This window comes from Betta splendens, chromosome 9 (genome assembly GCF_900634795.4).
Source record: "Betta splendens chromosome 9, fBetSpl5.4, whole genome shotgun sequence".
NCBI classification, from domain to species: domain Eukaryota; kingdom Metazoa; phylum Chordata; class Actinopteri; order Anabantiformes; family Osphronemidae; genus Betta; species Betta splendens.
The window spans coordinates 6373403-6395070 of NC_040889.2; the positions used below are offsets into that span (position 1 = coordinate 6373403).

At 45.8% G+C, this 21668-nt stretch overlaps 3 protein-coding genes across 6 annotated transcripts; 1 reads left to right on the top strand and 2 right to left on the bottom strand.

Annotated features, from left to right (window-relative positions):
• Positions 1 to 1123: 1123 nt before the first annotated feature.
• Positions 1124 to 8682, bottom strand: LOC114862124 (DENN domain-containing protein 2A-like). 2 transcript variants are annotated; one of them, XM_029162099.3, is made up of 20 exons: positions 8364 to 8664; positions 7797 to 7868; positions 5852 to 7078; positions 5645 to 5736; positions 5444 to 5538; positions 5153 to 5362; positions 4968 to 5061; positions 4841 to 4891; positions 4554 to 4771; positions 4315 to 4424; positions 4043 to 4112; positions 3721 to 3798; positions 3504 to 3644; positions 3268 to 3416; positions 2690 to 2867; positions 2581 to 2622; positions 2393 to 2501; positions 2036 to 2305; positions 1872 to 1958; positions 1124 to 1785 (listed from the first exon to the last, which is right to left on the bottom strand). In XM_029162099.3, exons 2-20 carry the CDS (start codon positions 7853 to 7855, stop codon positions 1754 to 1756), a joined length of 3312 nt encoding a protein of 1103 aa, XP_029017932.1. In that variant the 5' UTR covers positions 7856 to 7868; positions 8364 to 8664; the 3' UTR covers positions 1124 to 1753. The 2 variants fall into 2 exon arrangements, with proteins under 2 accessions (XP_029017932.1, XP_055367680.1); XM_055511705.1 differs by lacking the exons at positions 1124 to 1785; positions 1872 to 1958 and having other exon boundaries at positions 2154 to 2305; positions 2690 to 2809; positions 8364 to 8682.
• Positions 8683 to 9457: 775 nt separating this feature from the next.
• On the top strand, positions 9458 to 15946 carry slc37a3 (solute carrier family 37 member 3). 2 transcript variants are annotated; one of them, XM_029162100.3, is made up of 14 exons: positions 9458 to 9592; positions 10287 to 10501; positions 11273 to 11387; positions 12086 to 12178; positions 12357 to 12440; positions 12532 to 12677; positions 13032 to 13128; positions 13209 to 13293; positions 13434 to 13636; positions 13723 to 13864; positions 14021 to 14122; positions 14214 to 14413; positions 14540 to 14605; positions 14694 to 15946. In XM_029162100.3, the coding sequence occupies exons 2-14, from the start codon at positions 10425 to 10427 to the stop codon at positions 14784 to 14786; spliced, it is 1503 nt and encodes a 500-aa protein (XP_029017933.1). In that variant the 5' UTR covers positions 9458 to 9592; positions 10287 to 10424; the 3' UTR covers positions 14787 to 15946. The 2 variants fall into 2 exon arrangements, with proteins under 2 accessions (XP_029017933.1, XP_029017935.1); XM_029162102.3 differs by lacking the exon at positions 9458 to 9592 and adding an exon at positions 9669 to 9775.
• A 128-nt stretch (positions 15947 to 16074) lies between these two features.
• On the bottom strand, positions 16075 to 21560 carry cdkn1d (cyclin-dependent kinase inhibitor 1D). Of its 2 annotated transcripts, none has more exons than XM_029162104.3 (3): positions 21407 to 21560; positions 18648 to 19141; positions 16075 to 18550 (listed from the first exon to the last, which is right to left on the bottom strand). In XM_029162104.3, the coding sequence occupies exons 2-3, from the start codon at positions 19135 to 19137 to the stop codon at positions 18492 to 18494; spliced, it is 549 nt and encodes a 182-aa protein (XP_029017937.1). In that variant the 5' UTR covers positions 19138 to 19141; positions 21407 to 21560; the 3' UTR covers positions 16075 to 18491. The 2 variants fall into 2 exon arrangements, with proteins under 2 accessions (XP_029017937.1, XP_029017936.1); XM_029162103.3 differs by lacking the exon at positions 21407 to 21560 and adding an exon at positions 20906 to 21122.
• Between the last annotated feature and the right edge of the window lie 108 nt (positions 21561 to 21668).

Below are 21668 nucleotides of genomic sequence, written 5' to 3' on the forward strand. Positions count from 1 at the left end.
AAAAAGGTTCTGTTTACAGCTGTAGCATCTTTTAAACGAAGGCACTTTGCAAAGAAGGACTGCACCTGCAACGAGCTATTGTTGTTGCAAACCGGAATGACCTCCGCTAATGAGCCGGTCGTCTTGAGCCGCGGCCCAGGTGTTGAGCAGGAAGCCGTTAGCGACTGGGGCCTTGTGCACCAAAAGACGCTCAAGCTCCAAGAACCCGAGCGAGTCAGAGCAGACGGGCCCCTCTCTCGCCGCACGCATTCATCCTCCTCTCCCACAGCTCAGCAGCGTTCCCACCTCGGGAGCCGGATACTGTAGGAAGCTGCAGGATGACTGTCACGTTTGTTGCTCCGTGGCAGCATCGACGAGCAGGTTTGTATTTTTGTATGAAAACATGGAGTCCGTTTAGAGGATCGCATGGAAAGAGTAGCTTTTGCATCTGGTGCAGGGGTGGAGAACCTAAAAACAAATTAAAAGGTCTGAAGAGACGGCAACCTGCGATGCCGTCAGTGATGTCTGAGTGGGAATTGCCCTGGTTTTACTCAGGAATCCCCCTCTTTCCAATGACTATCACAAATCTCTCTCAAGCTCCTTTAATTAAAAACTGCTCTTTTAGCTTTTTTTTTAGCCGTGACCTCAGCAGAAAGAGTGTCTGTGTGCACTCAGAGGATGGGAGTTGAGTCATTCTAAAACCGTCTTGTGTTAGATGACTAAAATAGACCAAAATAATGACTTCATCCTGTAAATCTATTGGCATTGCACTGGAGGCTTTCTTCCTCTGTTCGTCCAGCTGGATCTGCAGGTCCCCTGCTCTACCTTGCTCCTTCCTGACCACCTTAACGGGTGTGAGGCATTTCCACTTTGAGCATTCCAGAAGGTTTGTCAGACAATGCAGCACTGTGCCCCGCACCTGTGTTATGTCTTCGTGCTCTGCTCTCCGTGGGCTGAAGATGTGCTGTGTTTCTATGAGTCAGAGACTAAAATAGTAAAGCTGCCGCCAAAAGCTGAGCCGAGACTCTTTGTGGTCATAAAGGCCAAAAAAGACACGAACGCAGCAGCAAGTGGTTCACGAAGGTGGTGTGAGGGTTAGTGACTGTGTAAAACTGGCACCAAACGCTGGATGAACACAGTTCCCTTGACAAAACCCCCAAATCTCATCATTTAATATCTGTGTATAGGGCATAGAGGCTTACAAAAATGACATTCAGTGCAATGAAACAGACCTTGGCATTAGATTGCTAATAAAACAAATGAACATTGAGGCAATCATTCTATTCTGTTTACAGTGTTTCGACCTTGAAAAAACTGGAGCATTAAACAGCAGGAATGCAGATTTGTGGCATTTTTTGCTTTGTCAGTGTCAATAACTTCTATTATGAGAAAACTACTACTGCCCCCTGGTGGATTCAGAAAGTATCATATAGATTAAGATCATTCAGATTGAATGCTATTTAAATCCCTAACTAACACATGAGATCACTACCATTCTACACTGATTCACTCAGGCTTTATTATAACACATAATTATCTTACAGTAATATACTTAACGCCACTATTATTTCTGTGTACAGTTGTGTCAACAACCATTTCTTTTGCTCTGTTGTCCTAGCTTCCTTCATTAGTGAGAACAAATTGTGATTTACCAAAGACAGAATCTTTACAATGGGTCCTTGAGGATGAAAACTAACATAAATGATCATCTTCCCCGTGTCCATAAAATCTCTCCTTTATTCTGTGTTTTATTTAATTTACGTGTTCTGTGCAGTTATTTCTTGGAGAGAAATTTCATTTTGTTTCCTGGAACAAATGGGAAAAGGGCAAGGAGTGAAAATGTGACTTACAGTAGAAAGCTTCATTGTAATACACTAAAATAACATCCTTACCCAAGCCTTTAAGAAACCTGTTAACTCTCCTGTGTTCATTCTCGTGGATAGAGTCTAGATACTCCTGCACCCTCATTTCAAACAGTCCTGGGGGAGAGACATAAACACAAACCACTGAATGAACCCACAGCACCTGAACCTCAGCTCGCTGCTCGACCCATTACCTCTCAGAGTCTTCCTGTGCAGCTCTCTCTCCTGGATGAACCAGCCGAACATCTGGGTCTCCATAAAGACCTCCAGGAAGCGCCGCATGGTCTTGGATGGCATCGCCTTACGGAAGCCCTCCCGCTGGAACGAGCAGGGGAGCGGGGATGAGGAGGAGGAGGAGTAGCCATCCTCCCGCTCGCTGACGATGAAGAGGGGGTAGTGGCCGACCAGCTCCACGAAGAAGCGGACGAACGCCTCGGACACGACGGTGCTCAGGTGTTCAGAGTCTGAGATGAGGACATTAGCTGTTAACAGGCCAGGTGCAAGGTACCAATGGCAGGAATCACACAGTTAACCAGATGGAAATGTCCTACCACTGGGCACGTCACCTCCTCGTTCACTCGCAAGCTCCTTTCTTCTCTCCAGAATGTTCTCCAGGGCCGACAGGAGCTTTGAGGGCAGGATGGAGTCTTCATCATCCAACTATGATGAAAATGACAACACACCCCTAAGTGGACTGAAAGCCCTCTCATTTGCATGTGCACTCAGACACGAGGCCTACCTGTCTGAGGAATCGGCAGTTTCCGAGGTCCACGACCAGAACCTGCGCCCACAGAGTTTCTGTTACTAGATCTGCAGTCGGCGGACGTGAAGTGAGCTGCCTCGCTTACCTCCTCCAGGGGAAGCTCCTTGAGCTGAGGCAGGGAGCTGGACAGCAGGCCCACGATGAACGGGGTCGGGGTGCAGACGATGTCGAGCATGGCGGAGGGCAGCACGGGGATGTAGGTGTGCTGCCACACGAAGGGGTAGAGCAGGGCCACCACCGCGTGGCAGCACTGGGACAGCGTGCTGAGGGGACACACGGGGGGGGGGGGGGGGGCGTTAGAGGCGGAGCGGCCACACGGGGGCGACATGCACGAACCCACAGTCCACCCAGCTACAGCTCCCTGAGAAGGAAAACAGAGCTGGGCACTCTTTATTTACGTCACCCAACTTCGCATTCCTGCCCCGTCCTCTAGGTTCTCTGACTCCCGCTGGATTTCTGCTGCAGAACAAACAAACCGGTTCCTGCGCCCCAGAAATTAGACAGGCTGCCATCGAAATATTTCCACGGAATGCTCCCGAAATAAAACTGGGTCTGTCTTGAATTTATTTATAAATGTGGGTTGGGGGCCACCCAGGTTCGCTCCATCATCAGGACACGACGTTTTCAGCTAATCGTACAGATTTAAGGGGGGGGGGGGCTGACCTGAGTTTGTCGGCGGTGAAGATGACCCTCCGCTCCAGCAGCAGCGAGCCCAGCACCCGGAGGAGCAGGCGCAGGCTCAGGCAGGAGAACAGGCACTCGAAGTCCACGTGCTCCAGGCGGGAGTCCGAGGGCCGACACAGCTCCATCACCTGCGAAGTGGGAGTGGAGTGAGTGGCGCTTCCCATGACGCCACATCTTCATGATCCCAGCGCCAGCACTCTCGCCGCGCCCCTCACCTCGGTGCCTGAGCCGGGGAGGAAGGTTTTGACGGTGATGGTCCGGCCCGGAGCTGGAAACTGGGCCTCCATGATGGCTCTCATGAAGGGCTGCACCAGCGCCGGAGACAGAGCCCGCCGCCGCTCCACCTCGTCCAGAACCTGCAGGAGCCATGGGGACACGCGTCATTCACCTCATCGCCGGCACCGTCGCTGGGGAGCAGTGGGGGCCGCTTACCTTGGAGAACAGGTTGAAACAGCCGAGGTGGCTGACGATGCAGTAAACCTCTGGAAGGCGTTTGCCTTTTCCACTGGGCTGCAGGGTTTGAAACATGCAAACGCAGTCACACAAGAATTCATAGAAACATATGTAAAGACTTTAAGGCATCGCATCCCCACATGCACACTTTTCCCAGTCTCACACACTTCCTCCCAGACTCTGAGATGGCCGGCTTTCCCACAGGCGCCCTGACTATTTTGGCGTGCTTATTTACTCAGCCGTCATTGTGGTATTCAGCCACTTCCTGTCCAGAAGCAACACACGTCTTTATTCTATTTACCAGTAAACGGCGACAGTATCCGAACCTCCTGCTCCCGTCTTCTCCAGTCAAAACAAAGGAGAACATCTCACTGTGAGGGACGAAGCCATACAAAATGCACAAATAAACATGCCATTAGCATATTTGGATTAAAAATGTACTTTGTTTCGTTAATTATAACATACACACGACATGAACGCCACTCTTGCCATGTAACAACTAATAACGTGATGTGATGCTGTGGGGGAATTCATCTGTACAACTATTTAGACCATTACTCGTGTTTAACTTGCCTCGGGAAGTTCTCCACTGGCTCCCAGTCCTTCGCATCAGGGAAACAGAACTGAGGAATGATCCTCAGCTGATCCTCCGTCTCCCTCATGAACTTAAAGCTTCTCTCCAACTGAAACAATATGAAGCGGCTCCTTTAATGCGTTTACTTTTTCCTTCATTGCACTTCATTCACAGAAATCATTCTAGTTTGACAGCGCTACTGAAAGTGAGTTACGACAGCAGTCCTACGCAGTCTGACCTTAGGCGGGAACTGCTGCGTGACCTCTGGCAGATAGTGGCCACCGGCTTTGGACTTCTGCAGCGACACAACCAGGAAATATTCAAAAAGTTTGCGCTGGTGCTGGTGGCGCTCCTTTTCCAAAGAGCCGTTTCTGGGGCTTGTACCATTGTAGTGGACCTGGGTCTGCCTCGGATGGCTCAGGATGGACTGGACCGACACCAGGCGCTGACGGTGAGCTTGGGGGGGTAGAGTGTGGTTATAAACTACCAATGTCATGTAAGTGGAGAAAGCGGGTGTTTCTTTACCTTTTGCTCTTTCTTCAGCTTCGCTCTCAGAGTCACTGTTCTCATCTGTCACTATAAAGCAAAATCAAAGTTCTTGAGACAGACATCCACATTAAAAGCTGTGACGTCAACCTGACACCAGCATCACCTCTTCCTGAGCTCGTCTCAGCGTAATGATAGATTCTTCTTAGGTGTTTCTTCCCTATACGAGCCTCAAAGATGCTGTTGATTCTCAGCACGACCTGTTGGAAAAATGGGCCAATCAGCTTTAAGTAAGACGGAGTCTGAACAAAGGCTTAGGGCTTTGGGACCGAGCCTCTTCATAACACCCACTGTGGGTATGCGGCGGCAGGTGCGGCTGTAGGCGTCTGCGGGGCCCCAGGGTGCGTGTTCGGGCCCCGTGGGGGTGGAGGCTCGGCTGAGCTGCGGTGGAGATGAAAGGCCTCCGCTGCTACAGCCCTGGGCCTGCTGGGTGGTTCGCCGCAGGTCGAGCAGCTTGAAGCTCCTGCCCGAGTTCTGCCTGAAGAAGCCGGGTCTGGAGGCCTTATACAGAATGAAGCCTCAGAATGAAACTCCGTCAACATTTCAAGTAATACAAATATTCTTGTTTCCTACAGTCGCAACCTTTGAGATGTCGGCACCAGGGGACGAAGGCAAAGACTGCTGGGAACACTGACTCTCCAGTTCAATGTCCTCGTATGGATTCTCCTTGGAGGCGTCTGCAAAGGTCAAAGGTCACTAATTCAGCAACTAAAACATGCACTGAGAAACTTTGAACTAGTAGACTTAAAATCTGTATTTAAACAAACACTAGACATGTCTGACCCAGGATGTCTTCATAGTGATGCTCCTGGGACAGTGAGCGAGACGAGAGCGGGCTGCTCAACCCTGCCAGGTCCTCAAACTCGAAGGATTTCCTGTACAGTGAACAGCACAGTGAGGCGCCCCAGTTTGAGAAATCTGTGTCGCAGTTCTAACATTAGTCAATCACTTGTTATTATAAGAGCAGAGGAGTTATGGGTCCCTGTCTACCTGTTGACGCTGTCTCTCACTCTCTCGCCCCTCTGTCTCCCATAAACACCAGAAGGAGGCTTTGATGAGGGTGACGCTGGGTCGGAGGGCAGCGGGGGGAGGTTCCGCTGGGCCCTGCCCTCCTTTTGGCTCTTCTCTGAGCCGGTGAGGGTCGCGTGCTGGAAGGTGCGTCTGGGCTTGGGGACCGGGTTGATGGGGGGCGAGCCCGGTTCCGTGTACACGTTCTCCGGGTGCTCCTTGCCCTCCGGGACCCCCGCGGACCTCCTCCTCGCATCCCCCTGCTTCTCCTTGCTCGGCGGGCTGAAGTAGTTGCCGAGCTCTGTGGGAGTCTTCCCGTGGTTCTGTCCCAAAGCCTCCAGCTTCTTGAAGAGCGTGAACACGTCCCTCCTCTCCTGCGTGGACTGCTCTGCTGGTTTCCTGTCACTGCTTCTCCTCAACGTCCCCACTTGCTGCTGCGCTGCCACCTCAGGTGAACAAGGTCTTGAATCTGCGAGCTTCTCTACGTTTTCTTTCTCATGTTCTATCATGTCTTTGTTAGTCTCCTTTTTACCCTCCTGCTTCTGGTCCTCGCTGGGCTTATTGCTCCTTAGCGTCCCTCTTAACTGTTTCCCAGCCCCCACAGGTGAACAGGGTCTTAAATCCTCGGGCTTTTCTACGTTCTTTTTCTCGTATTTTTGCTTGGTCTCTCTCTTCCCATCGTCGTCTCTCTGGTTTTCACTGGGCTTGCTGCTCCTGAGGGTCCCTCTTTTGTGTGTCCTAATGTGTTCCCCAACAGGTGAACAAGGCCTTGAATCCAAAGGTTTTCCTACATTTTCCTTCCCCAGATTTTCCTTTTGGTTATTTACTCTCCTGCCACTCTCATCTGGAGTTTTGCTGCTGCCTTTTGTCTGGGATTCTGCCTTTTTCGCGCTGGCACACTGGCCTGAAAGCGCTGAGGAAGCGGGAGAATGAGTGGCTTCCTTTCCCTCCCACAGTGAAATCTTGTCCTTAATGTTGCCTACATTGGGCCGGGGGTACTTACTCCCAACTGAAGGAGTATTGTCATTGCTGTGAGGGTCACAGTTTGGCCTCCTGTTCGCCATGATGAGTGAATCTTCTCTTTGGTTGCTCAGGTTGACTAATGAGGTTAAGGGGTGTTTCGGTCGCCCCTCTCTCCTTTGCCCAGTGCCTTTGTCTTTGACTGAAGCGATCTGGAACCCCCTCCCACGACGACTGCACGTTTTTAGCCTAAACACCAAAAAGTAATCCTTTTAAATTAATAATTGTGGTTTTTATTGACACAATGCTGACCCTACTTTAAAGTATATAACAATAAATCACTAAGTACAATAAGTGCCCACCTCCCACTAACCAGCCTTTGGACAAATTATGAGGAAATGGGGCCCTGTTGACAGACAGGAAAAAGGCCCCACACCTCTCCTACACAGGCCCCTGAAACTGAGAGGGACGCATAATTACAGCTAAAATATTAGAACCATATGGCTCATTATTATGTAAAAAATAGTAATGTAACAGAATTTTAACATGTTATTCAGACTCTAACTCTGTAACTGAGTGCTGCCAGTTTCCTGAACTTCCTTGTATATGGTCACAGTGGTTTCCAGTTGCAGGACACGCTGTCTTTTTATGGCGACAGTGGGAAAATTTGGCCTGAGAGTAAATGCCAGAGGCCTATGAACGAGCATCTTCTTCTCATCAGCCTCGCTAAATAAACACATACTTGGCTCAGGGCCCATTTAATCAAACTGTTATGTTTTAATAAATACATGGGAGGAAATGGGAAGCCCTAAGTTGAAAGACCTTTTCTGACTTTTCTCTTAATGGATGTGATGAGTTACGTGAGAGCGAACCCCCTGTGTTTAACTCTTTACGCTTGCTAAAAAATTTAAGGTACTGTAGATATTATCCATTTTGTGAAGGGAGATAAACCTGCTGTGGTACAAACCTGTTGACAGTGGAGTAGATGCAGGCTGGCTTTGCTTTCATTAACTCAGTGGCATCCATGATAACTGTACACCTGAGAGGAGACAGAAGAACACCTTCACTCAGCGGCGGCAGGATGAGAGGGAAAACTGGGAGTCTAAAGACTTCAAGCACTTCACTTATAGTGACAGTCATTAGATGTGACGAAGGCTGACCCTCAGAGTCGCTCAAATGCTTTCCCGGCTGTGACTTCCAGATTTTTACTCGTCAGGCCAACGTTTTAAAGTTCAGTGGTCTCTAAGACAGTGCGTGGTCATTTCCCTTGTATCTGGAGGGGTGTCAGCATTTAGTTTAGTGGATGTCCTGTTCTAATGAAGGTCTGCATGAGCACAGACACCGCCTGCAGCTTTGTAAGCTAAGAAACCAAAAGGAAAGTTTTGTTTTCATTTGTGACCTTTAAAATATTTACATTTTACATTTTACTGATCTTTAACACTATATACATCTTATTTCACTGCTTTACAATTCCATTATCATAAGGCCACATTACTCCAGTCTGTAAAGCCAAATACACAAAAGTGAATCTTACCTCCTTGTGTTGTACAGTGTCCATGTGATCAGTATTAAAATGGAAGCATATTGCCAGAGATGCTGCTGTAACAGTATCCATTGGTATGAGATCCAAACCACAGCGTTGTGCTGCACCTCCAGCTCAGATCTGCAGCGCCTTCACTAACCAGACCTATACCTCAGCGTAGCTGATCAGTTTAACTAGATGATAAAAGACAAACTACACTCTCACTTTAAAGTGCGGTGTACTTTCCTCCCTGCCTCAGTGTGCAACTTCCATTCACTCTCTCCCCCCACACTCTGACATGACTTCCTCTTTCTCTCTCTCTCTCTCTCTCTCTCTCTCTCTCTCTCTCTCTCTCTCTCTCTCTCTCTCTCCCTCTCCACTGACTCTCCCTCTGAGCTGACATGCTTTTTGCTTAATAAATCACTGTTCCATTGCTCAAATTCCCAAATGTTTGCTGTCATCACATTGCGACATATTTTCCCTCCAAATTTAAAATTCACTAGAATTGACATCATCACTGTTTCTGAGTTCCAGTTGCTGGTCACTCTGCATCTGTAAGTCCCATGGTGTACAGTATGTCTGCTGTCTTACGTGGAAATGGATGAGATAGTTTGGCCGAAATTTTCAAACCACACGGGAAAATAAAATTTACAAGGAGCTCATAACATTGTACCAAAAAAGCAAAAAAAAAATTACTGCTCACAAACATTTTAGAGGCAGTACAGAAAGCATTGTATTACTGTACATACTTAGTGGTTATTTATCATGTTTAGTGATTTTAACACAAATTAAATTATAATAAATAAATAAATGGAAACCACAAATTGGATACATTATATGAATAGTAATAGACATCTTCATGATTTCATGCAAATCAAAAACAGAACTATTTATTTCGTATAGTCTTACCAGAACTCTGTTGTGACCTGTTCAGTGCTGGCTCCCAGTTTCAGCTTCAAGCAGAGAACTAGTGTTACATCTAAGTAGTTTTGGCGGTGCATATTTTATACTATGCTGAAATCTGCCAATGAGAGTTCGACCCTACGGCACAACTGTCCCGGTGACAGGTGGAAGCCCCAACAGCTGTGCTGCCAGCTGCAGTTCTCCTCCTGTCCTGCTGGGGGCGACAGAGCGCCGCCGTGTTCCGCCGCCGATGACGCGCTACGACACGGGGATTAACAGTAAACACAGACCGTCGCCCCAGCGAGCTTAAACTAGTGAACGCCACCCTGAGCTAAAAGGTAGGAACGCTGCATTCTTCCCGTTTTAACACGTTTCACATGTAACACCAGCTTCTTTATTACACACGTGTAGTTGGATTTTTACAACCCGGAACTGTCGACGTAGGTAAAAGCTCGGTCATCACGTTAACGTTGTTGTGAGGAGATGGTCGGAAGCTAAAGTGAGCAGCACAATAGGAACTGGTAATTATTGAATTAGATGAAAACTTTATTTTCAGTAATTCATTCATGGGTTGTTTGGTTCCTTGTTCTTCTAGGGACATAGAAAATTGGCAGCCCACATTAAATAACATGACAAGTTTCTCTTGCTTTCAGTGGGTATTTACTACTAAATGCTAAAATAGCAGTGATTGAACAGACTAGTGGGGGAGGTGGAATGCTTCAGAGGCAGGAACACTGGGCCTATTGATGCATGTACCTGGTAGAACACATCTCAGCATTCAGACCAGATGTATTAGTTAAGGGGCGTCTAAAGGGACAGATTTTAACAAGAAGATAAGAGTTAAGGGATGCAAGAATCTAGTGAAGATTATAAAATACACGATCTACAGCCTCGGGCGAACTAATATTTACCCTTTTAAATTGCATAAAAGGCTGACTTTGTCGTATGAGGAGAGCAGTATCTCAGTGACTGAATAAGAATGTGTTCAAGCTGTTGCTTTATAATCTTAATTCTCCAATTCCTTCTTTTCAGACTGTTTCTTGTTGTGGCTCTAGTGATGTGCTGTAGCGGAACCCTTTCCCTGCCTAGTTGCTGTTGCCCCTGAAGACTTCCACCGACACCACCTCCTTCCTCCACCTCCACCTCCTCCTCCCTCTGGTCGTCCCTGTGATGCCTCCTCCATGCTGTGGCTACCTGTCACAGTACACCCATCATCATCTGGTTGCCTTCCTCCTCACCTTCTTTAGGTAAAACACTCACCCTGTCTTGCTGTGTGACACTGTAATGAATCCTATAGGTTTAGTGAGGGAGCATTAAATATATACTTTGTGGTATAAAATTGTGGACATAAATGAGTATGTTTTTGTGCTTATTAGTTTGTTCTTTAATACAGCAAATTCTATAAAGTAATCCCAAAATGCAAAATGTTCCACAAGCCAGACGTGTCTGTAGCCATTTTGTAAGCTTAATGCCATATGTTTTGTTACTAAGGTCCAACTCGGTCACATAGTTAATGTTTAACACCTGTAATCAAACCTCTAGTGATGAGTCACCTTGTAATGGCACTCCTTATCAGGTGTAATACAAAATGCACAGTCCTCAAGTTCAGGAGTTGGAGTCACTTTCTTTCCCAGAAGAGGGGAGTTTGAGAAGCTGGTCGACCCAGAAGGGAGTCTTTTATGCCTTCTTAGCGCATCAGCAGCAGACAGCCTGGAGACAGCCGATATCAGTGTTTACCTAAGGGAAAATTATGCCAGACCAGATGTCTCTTTTCAGGGCGCAACCGCGTCAGTCACAATGACACCAGAGTTTTTACCAACATTTCTACATCTCTGTACCCCTTAGCTTCTGTGCACACATTGACACAATCCAAGACCTACACAACTATTAATTAAGATTACTAACTACCACTATTTAATTATGGGTATATTATGGGTATCTATTACTATTTTGCCACTACACTGACACTAAAGCACATTTTCTTTCAGTATCTAACTAAGTCTCCTCTTTGTCTCCAGTTATGTGTTGCTGCATGCATCCAGGAAGACTTTCAGCAATGTGAAAGTGAGCATCTCGGCCCAGTGGACACCATCTGTCCAGAATGACAGTGCACCCGCTTTCTCTCCTGGAGAGGTACTGAGCCCCCAAAAGGCCATGGCCATACCTTTTTAAGATGAAAAGTTACCAACAATGTAATGAAGGTCGATGGAGATTCTCAATCATTCAGGTTAAGTCATCTGAAGTTTGAGTCGTGTCAGCAGGACACAGCAGGACACAACGTTTCACCACCATCCACCACATCCATCCTTTGGGGGAGGTTTCCCCTCCCACCTGTGAACGATGGGCTTGTCATGTGAAGAAAGGGATAGGAGTAGTGAGAAGTCTTTAACGCCTTTCCAGGGATGGCCCCGACACACTGGGTCAGATATGTGGACACCTGGGTGAAGATCAGGTGCAGGCTTTTACAGACCACATAAATGCAGTGAACAACACTGGGTTCACCAGAGAAGAACAACAGATTACTGTGCAGTCATCAGAGGGAACGGCTGCAGTTTAGATATAGAGATTCAAATGTGTAGCCTTCAGCCAACTTTCTTCAGACAGAAGAAGCCACCTAGATTGGTGGTGAAATGTTTTTACTAATGACTCAACCTTCAGACAATGTAGCAAAGACCTCTTAAAACACTTCGTTGGCCCCAAATAACAAATGCCTTCATGTGAAAAGAAAAGAGAGAAATAGCTGGATTTTATATACTGATTGTAAAATATATACAATGTTTCTATAGCCACCATAGGTCAACTAAAAGCATGTTTTTCTGTCACTGTCCCAGACTTGGCAGAACAATCATCTGTTTGCAGATGAGAAGGAGGCAACTCTGTTCCTGGGGGCTCTAGACTCGATCTTCCTCTTCTCATATGCTGTGGTGAGCCGGCACTTTAGAGTTAGAGAGTAACAATATCTGAAGTGTTGCTCATTGACAATGAAATTGACAACTCTAGGACAAAGTCACTGCCGTCTTTTTATTGTGTGTTCTTCATACGGAGGTCCATTATAAAGCACTGGTGGCATTTGTGTCTTATTATAATGTTCTGTCCACGCAGGGTCTGTATTTGAGTGGTGTGATTGGGGATAGAGTGAACCTGCGCTATGTGCTCTGCTTCGGTCTCTGTGGCTCTGCTATAGTAGTAAGTACAGAGACTCTAGGTTGAATTGTGGTTATATTATTTTCTACTCATGATTATATGCTGTTGATTATATTTCCTCGCATGTTTGCAGGAGTTTGTGTTTGGCACCCTGACTGAATGGCTGCGCATCTACAACGTCTACCTGTACTGTGTCCTGTGGGTGCTCAACGGCCTGCTGCAGTCGGCCGTGTGGCCCTGCGTGGTGGCCGTCATGGGCAACTGGTTCGGCAAGACGGGGTGAGCGACACTCTTCTTTCACAAAGCCTGCCTTTGTCAGGCACCGCTTGGAGTCTGACCGGTGCAAGCGTTCACAACGGCCCCAACTGTCCAGCTCAGACATATTCAGTCAGGCCGTGTGATACACACCCACAAATGAAAATATACACACTTACACTCTCACAATGACGTCCATTCACTGGTACGGATTCTATTTAGACTCGGTTTTCTTATGTAAACCCAGTTATGCTGGTTGTAAAAATGGCAAGTTGCTGCGTGAAGAACTTGCATTTATTTAAAATATAGTGTTTTTCGTTTTGGACAATTATGTTTTTAAGTGATTCAGTAGTATAATACTTTGTTTTGTTCTTCCAGGCGCGGCTTTGTCTTTGGCCTGTGGAGCGCCTGTGCCTCTGTGGGCAACATCCTGGGTGCTGTCCTGGCCTCTAGTGTTCTCAAGTATGGCTATGAGGTATGACCCACACATGCCTAATTAATGCTGCTCATGTTTTAGCTAAATGCTAACATGATGTAACATGTTGCTATGTGCAGTACGCCTTTCTGGTGACCTCCGTTGTGCAGTTCGCTGGCGGGATAGTCGTGTTTTTCGGACTTCTTACCTCCCCCAAAGAAGTCGGTACGTATGGAGGACTGTATCTATTTATGCTTTTTCAACATGACCTGTTCCTCAATTCCAAGTTGTGTCACACAGACACTGGGAAGGCTGATAAAAAATCAGTTCTGTATGTTTACTATGTATGCTCTTGTGCATTTTAGGTTTGAGTTTGGAGTCAGACACTGGACTCAGTCCAGTGGAGACGGACACAGACAGCCATAGACCACTGATGAGCGATGAGGAGGACGAGGGGGAATTGTATGGGAGACAAAACCAGTCTATCCAGCAGCTAGATGAACCTCCAGCTGAGGCTCCCCAGGCTGTGGGCTTTATCCAGGCTTGCTGTCTGCCGGGGGTTCTCTGTGTGAGTCCGGAGCTTTGATCCCTTTACATCAAGTGTTTCTATTGACGGGAATTCACATGTTGACTCTGTGTCTTTCTGTGCTGTAGTATTCTCTGGCGTATGCGTGCTTGAAGCTGGTCAATTACTCCTTTTTCTTCTGGCTTCCTTTCTACCTGAGTAACAACTATGGTTGGAAGGAGGCCGAGGCTGACCGCCTGTCAGTGTGGTACGACGTTGGCGGGATCATCGGTAAGTGGTATATTTACTCTTTAAGCATAACGTAGCACAAAATAGAGATTAGCCTCATTAAACTGTATTAAAAATGGTCTAACAGTTGATATAACAAACTACATGTATTCATATGTTTTCTAGTCTAGTCTCCATCATCTTATCTCTTGTTGCCAGGGGGGACAGTTCAGGGTCTTATCTCTGACTTCATGGGGAAGAGAGCCCCGGTGTTGGCCTTGAGTCTGGCAGTGGCGATGGGATCTCTGGTGGGATACAGTCGTAAGTACATGAGCATTATCAGACAGCTTCTGTAGGCTGAACTGAACTGAGCAGAACAATGTGACTAAAGTCTGTCTCTCTGCACTCCCAGACTCGCCCAATGACCAGCTGATAAATGCTGTGTTGTTGGCTACCACCGGCTTCTTCATTGGTGGTCCGTCCAACATGATCAGCTCAGCCATATCTGCAGATTTGGGGAGACAAGAGGCTCTGAGGGGCAGCCAGGAGGCTCTGGCTACTGTCACTGGTATAGTGGATGGGACCGGTAGTATAGGAGCTGCTGCAGGACAGGTAAATGAATCCATTAAGAAATTTAAGTTTAGCTTTGCATTGACACCGTTTGAATATACAGTAACGGCCTCATGTACAGACTGATTTGTGTTTAACCTGTGTTTTCACATCCATATGTCCCTCTAGTACCTAGTGTCCCTGATTGAGAGTGGACTGGGCTGGATGTGGGTGTTCTACTTCTTCATCGTCATGGTATGTTTACTTACTTTCACTTACTTTTCGCCCAGCGAGAGAGACTGAGAAAACTATCAGTTTGTGACTTCTCGTGGTTTCATTGCAGACCGGAGGCAGCATTGTTTTCATCTTCCCCTTGCTCTTCAGCGAGCTGCGTGCCATGTGGAGAGACAGAAGAGCGCTGCGGCGCCAGCTCTGAAACCTGCAACATCTGCTGCTGTAACATAATTCCTACTCTTACACTGCTTGGCTGCTCAGAGACGGCTCCTTGGGTGAGTTTTGGTATGTGGAACCATTAGGTGGATGCTGCTCCTTAAAGCCAGGATGGTGATCGGTTTGGCAACACATCACCTGTGAGCCCTGAGGTCTCACTCTCTCACTAGTGTAGTGGAAATGAAAAGTGGTTTGAACCAGGAGTGGCCTTTCACAACCATCACAGAATGTACAAATGTAGATATGTATGGTTCAAATTGATGTATTGATATTTAAATTGATTGAAGTTGGATTTTAAAACAAGTTTTTAAGTTAGATGTTGGGCTCTTAGAGACAATTTGGGGATTAGAAAGTCCTATCGAATGTAAATAAGACAAAAATATAAGTGATTTTAAAGACCTCCAGTAAAATATTTTTGTGCTTTTTTTGTTCAGGGTCTAAATGTTGCACTCTAGGATTATTACTATTATAAGATTCTAGTGAACCACCGATATAAGCTGGGTTTTAGGAGCTTTTTTGCACCTCACAGACATTTGATTTCTCGTACAGTTTTGCGTTATCATGGTTAGAGTGTAGGTAACGGGGGACTGGTCCTCTTGATTCTGTCTACATGCTCGTCACGGATTTGACATGTTCTAATTTGACTCGTTTACTTTCTGTTCACCGGAATGTTTACATCTAAAAATGTTAGTGTCTTACGTCACAGGACATCCTCATGAAAACTCGCACACTTTGAAAACTGTGCCATTGTTTTTGAGACTTTTTTGAGCGGGTGAAAACTGTGTTTGTAGCAGAAGCTTCATACTTGTTTTCTATTTGGGGGAAACGTCAGTTTTAATTTTCAAGGTAGTAAATATTTTGATTTTTTGAGGGAGCAGCTGTGGCAAATATACTTGGAACATAGTTTGCGCTTTTGCATGGAACACTATTTAATGTCTTCTCCACTTGTATGAGACTCGTTTCTTATGCTAAACCTGAGGCAGCGGAGCCTGAAATGAGACTTGCACCTCTGCTCCTCTCTTTGAAATTGGAACCTGTGGTGTTTTATTTTTATTTTTTTTGGTATATTTTTTATTTATATGTACATTTTTAAATTGTAAATGCAATTCTTCTTGTTTTAAATAAATACAAATTTCATTTTGCAAATCATCTGTTTTAGCTAAGCCCTAATTCCCCGAAGTACAAGCTCCCACTTGTACTTCGGGGAATTGTGCAGTGTTGCATTACAACCACCAGAGGGAGTAGTTGGTGCAAAAGAAGACTTTCTACAAATGTTTAGTTGTTTATAATGAAAAAATTAATTAACGTTTTATTATTTCAATCACACTGTATCAAATTAGCATTACAAAGGGCAACAGTGCACCAACAACCCAGCAGTTGAGTCTCTTAACGTTGTTATCTACAAAGTTACCATGGAAGGATATACTTCTTATACACTTCTAACATGTTGCAAGGCCACATAAGCCCGTTTAAAAATATGAACAAATTATTACAAAGATTATCATACATTCATGCATATACAAAGTAAAAAACACAAATGTAACTGTGATAAATGAAATTTCTTCATGCACAGATTAGTTGTGATATAACTTTCTTGCATATTTTTACTAGTTGTCAAGTCAATGTGGCTAAACAAAGTCAAAAATAACTGAATGTGACAAGTCTGTATCAACATCTAATCTGTGCATCAGCTTCTCAATGAGGATTTGTATGTTTTTTCCAAATGTTACCATACAAAAATAGTTCTCTTGTCAACGTTTTAAGTAGTGCAAAGATATAGTTTCAGACGTGACAGTGAATTAGTTGTCTAATAACTGGGAATTATACAAATCCCGACCATACAAATGACAGAAATTCAAAATAAGTTAATATAGACTTTAAACACGCTGAGAAGAAAGGTGAACAAAAACAGTCTCACACACACACACACACTCAGACACGCTGACATGAAAAAGTCATCCTGATCAATTTAAAATGGTCATAACAGCTTTTACTTGTTAATTTTATGCACCAACTGATGCAAGGGTTTAGTAAAGACTTCTTTATCACAGGCATCTATTCTGCCAGTAGAAATGTATTGATTTAAATGCCCCCCCCCCATATTCCCTTTGCTCTGTCCATTTCTGGGAATGCTGTCAAAGCAAAGTGGGGCAATGAGCGAGAGCAAGAGACAACAAAGGCCGGACTGCCCCCCCCTTTCCCGGCCTCCCGCGGGGCGGCCAGCGTTTCCTCTACTTTGATACACTGACTTTTTTACCTGATGTGAAACTCGAGGTCGAGCGCTGAAACATAACGGCTTTTACCACATCAGAACAACCCCGTCCCACGTCTGTCTGTCTTTTACACCTACAGCTGCAAACAGCCTGAGTGAGCTTGACTGGTTTGCACTTTGTTTGTAACTTTTCTGTGTTATTAACTCATTTAATGAGGTAGTACGAGAGGATCCATGGCTTTTTTTAATCCAAATCCAGAGTATAAAAAGAAAAATAGTCACATCCTGTTGTTTGTGGTTCACCAAAAAAGCTGCACACGTGTGTGACCCCGTCTGCAACCAACAGGCGATCAACAGTTTGTGACTATAAACGGGCAAAGCAATTTCTCTTTGGTCTCTACTAAATCAGCTGCCACTTTCCTTTCATCGTGTTAAGAACATCAAGACAAACAAATCAACATTCACCAACACCCGCATAAGCGCGGCGACATAAATTCCTCTGAGCGGCAGCACACTGACGAAAATTACATTCTGTTCTTGAGTAGACGAGACACATCAAACGAAGTGGACGAGACATGAAGACGAAGTAAGAAATGCTACATTATTAAAAGCATAAAGCCGACAAACATACAGCTCAAGAAGGTACGTTCTGGTCCGTTCCCCAAAAACACCTGTACGACCCTATTATGCAAATAATACAAAGCAAAAATTGAATAAAGTTTGCAATTTGTATGTTTTTGGCAATGTTCTGATGATGTATGATTGATAAATTTAGGAGGCAACGATGGAGTGGACACAAGCCACAGTCCAAAGTGTAACTTGGAGCCAATAGAGCAGGTTTCCACACATTCTATTACCTCGCTTTACACCATGTTTTTCTTTTTAGTAAAATAATGATGTTGTTTCGACAATGATCTAGCATTGTTAATAATAAATAAAAAGTTAAATGTTATTATTGTTATTATTAATCACTATTTAAGTCACTGTTTTACAGGTACCGTTACCTCGTTGCTTAACCTTTAACCTGGTGCTAATTCTAACGACGACGCCACATTCGGAGCCACCGCTGAAGGTTTGACCACTGACCCTCGACGCCATGTCACAAAACTAAATGGTGAGTGTGGATTGAGGTCACCCAAGGCCTCTTTTTAACCCCTTAGAGCTAGAGACTGCTTTTCTAATTTTCTGTAAGAGTGCATTTTAAAAAGTTCACAGTATAGTCAAAAAGCTAAGCAAAACAGTATAAAGAATATATATAATGTTTGTAAAGTCTGACATTGCTTAACTAGGAACATGCTAGCTTCCTTGTGCTGAACGTTAATGATATGTGGTGTAAAAGGAGTTTTTGAGCCCATGTTGTATGAGCTTGTGGACAGTCAGTTACAAATTGCTACATATATACATATGATATCAGTCATATCTATGTGAGGTGATGTGTGGACCACTTAGTGATCCTCTACTGGGTCTTGTTGTGCTCCTCTACTGTCGGGAAGATGGTTTGTAATGAAGAAGCCTCCTCTTCTTTACCTTGAAGAAATCTAGATAGAGACAAAAAACATTTAAAATCTTCATTCAGTTCATTTAACTTTTTTTTTTTAATTCTATATATTTCAGTTCTACCTTCTGTGGACTGACCTGTGATGTTGGACTGCTTACGCTTCCCTGACCGTTGCAGCCTGTAGCACCCCCTGGTGGTCACTTCAAGGTACTCGTCTCCAGACCCAGAGGAGCTGCTGGACACGGGGGAGTCCTCGCTCGACGTAGATGACGTCCGCCTCTTGCCCTTTGTCATCCCGACAGGTCTCACCGCTGGCCTCACCGTGCAGCTGTGGTAAAACGTCGGCACATCCTGGCACCGGAGCTCCTCCCACTCCATGCTGGACCCGACCCCCGGCTTGTCGCTCTGGAAGTCAAAGTTCCATCGCTTGTTGGCCACCTCCACGCTCATGCAGAACAGCCGCTCAAAGTCCTTCTGCAGCTGCTGATGGTCCACGGGCCCAAAGAGATTCCTCCGCACTGGACCCACCTTCAAATTCAACGCCTTAATCCCCCCCAGGCCCGGGAGCTCTGAGTTGGACTTCATAGCTGGTTCTGATGTTGATGTTGATGGAGCAGACATGGCCATGTCCCTATAGGGGAACACAACGCACACAGACACACCAGGTGTTAAAGGAAGGTCAGAGGTGGAGTGCTGACTCACTTAGGCCTGCAGGGGCTCAATGAGGTGTGATCCATGGTTTTACTGGCACTGATTATACACACAGACCAGCTTGTAAAGGCTCAACCTCCCCCACCCCGCTGAACACCCTCTGCTCTTATAGGCACCTTTTGTGTTTATGTGATCAAACCCACGTGTGCCCTAACCTGCTGAGTAATTCCCGCAGCAACTGGCAAGTGAGCCAACACCAAATAAATCTACCGCTCAAGTCAAGAACAGAGCCCCGTCGCGTCCAGCCCAATCGTTCCACCTGCCGCGGTGCCTGAACAGCCGAGGTCGACAGTAAAGGTCACTGAGCCTCACAGTGAGGAATGTTTCCAGCATCCTCCAGCTGCTGCATTTCATTAGAGCACAGGTGTTAAATCAGGTGTTAAATTCTGACACTATTTCTACAATGCTAATTAATTTTAAACCTTCTTTAAATCATCATACCACAACCTTTATCTGTACAGTGTCCGAGAATATTTCCGGTGATCACGACCACTTAGCTGCCTGCTCACAGCCTTATTAACTGTGTGTGGGGAGTAAAAGCAGAAGACACTAAATGTGTGTTCTGGGATGGGCAGCAGCTACTATAGATGCATGCTTCTGCTTTTTGATGTAATCCCCAACACTGGCCCTTGTTCCTCGAGGCCCCTGCAACTGATTTGATCTAATATGATTAAGAGCAGAGTGTCCTTGAAGTAGCAGATTCACCAGTGGAAATATCAATAATACACAGAGATGACACAAATCTAATTAGTGGAAACATCAATTTGATTCCATAGAAACAGTGATTGCTTTGAACCATAAGTGTTAAAGTAAGAGGCAAATGTGCCACTAGGTCACCTTAAAGACAGAAATCAGCTAGAAAACAAACACCTCAGAGGCGCCCGAGAGGGAAGCTTCGCAGCCTTGCGCAACAGTTTGACACGTATAGATAATATAGCGAAGAAGAGCACTTTCACCAGTCAAATAGGCTGGAATTTAAGGCTGGCAGGCTCCTAATGTGACCAGTTCAAACCTAAGCTTTATTATAAGTGCGTGCGTCCATTATTTATAATTAATTGTAATTAATTGTATATTTTGAGTTTGGGTGTTTTTCATGCGTAACTGTACAACATGAAGCTGCCTTTAACATTTTACAACCTAATTTATGATTTTTCACGCAGAGCCGCTGCTCTCTTCGCCCAGTGAAAGTTGTTTGCGTCGAAAAAGAAGTGGGCGCGGTGTGTGCGGATCAGGTTTCCACTGTGGTCTGCGCCCCGCGGCCAGAAAAAGCGCACGCGCAGCCTCGAATGCTTTACACCGAAATAAAAACACTTTACTGCAATTAAAAACACCCCGCGTGTAATTACGACTAAAAGGTGCTTTTAATGCGGCATCACGATGTTAACAGCGCTTATTAAGACGAGGAAAGTATGCAGAAGGAAAAAAGACGTGTGACGCAGTTGCATTCATCGCGAATGTGGGTCAATGAGATGTGACACAAACACGGCATCCTGTCACGGCACCGAGCGCTCAGAACGCACACAACAGCCACGCACGACATATTTCTGAATATAACAAACAACAACAAAGTCTTAAACTATTAATTACAAGCAAAACCTCTACAAACGACACATGCACACCCACACAAACGGTCCAATTTGACCTGCAAACATACTGCAACAGACTCAACTACACATTCTCTTACCATCAGTATCGATATGTTTACGGAGCAAACGGCGAGGTTGGCGGCGCGAGCGCTTCTCCCACGGTTCTGATCGTGCGCTTCACGGTGCTGACGGCGCCGTGCGTGGAAACGAGCTGTCACGTCGAAGAGTTTTCACGAGATGCGAGCAAGGGCACGAGAAGGCTGCTCTTCTCCCACTCGTATCTGCTACTTGTTTGTTATGGACTCGGCAGACACGGAGAGGGAGGGGAGGGGGGGTGTCCTACTCGCGGCGGTCACGTGGTTCCCATCAAAACAGTCATTGTTGGAGCGTAGCCAGAAGGTAAACATTGTTATCATAAAGTCCCACGACAGTTAAACGCAACACAAGCTGCAGCCGCATCTACGCAAAGGTGCGCAAAAATACACTAATACAAGAATTACAAAATGCATAAAATACGGGAAAATGTTATAGGTTGCGCGTAGCAATAGCTAGAAGGATGTTTATAAAGTTGTTATTAATGATCATGGACCGTGACTTACCTTAAAATCCCGCTGGTAAAGTCCCCGCGCGCGCTCTGAACCTGTTGCTCCTGCGCTCTCCTGTGTCTCTGACGCGCACTCTCGCTTCTCCTTCCCAGCGAATAGTAGGTCAAATATCTTGGCAATGGCGGCCATTTCCTCTGCTTCCTTAAATGTGACACACATTCTCGTGCAGGGCTTGCATCACGTTTTGTTTTGGCACAGTGCTCGCGTCCCCCCTCCGCCGTCCCAGTCACGTTGAACTGCAACGTGACTGGGACCA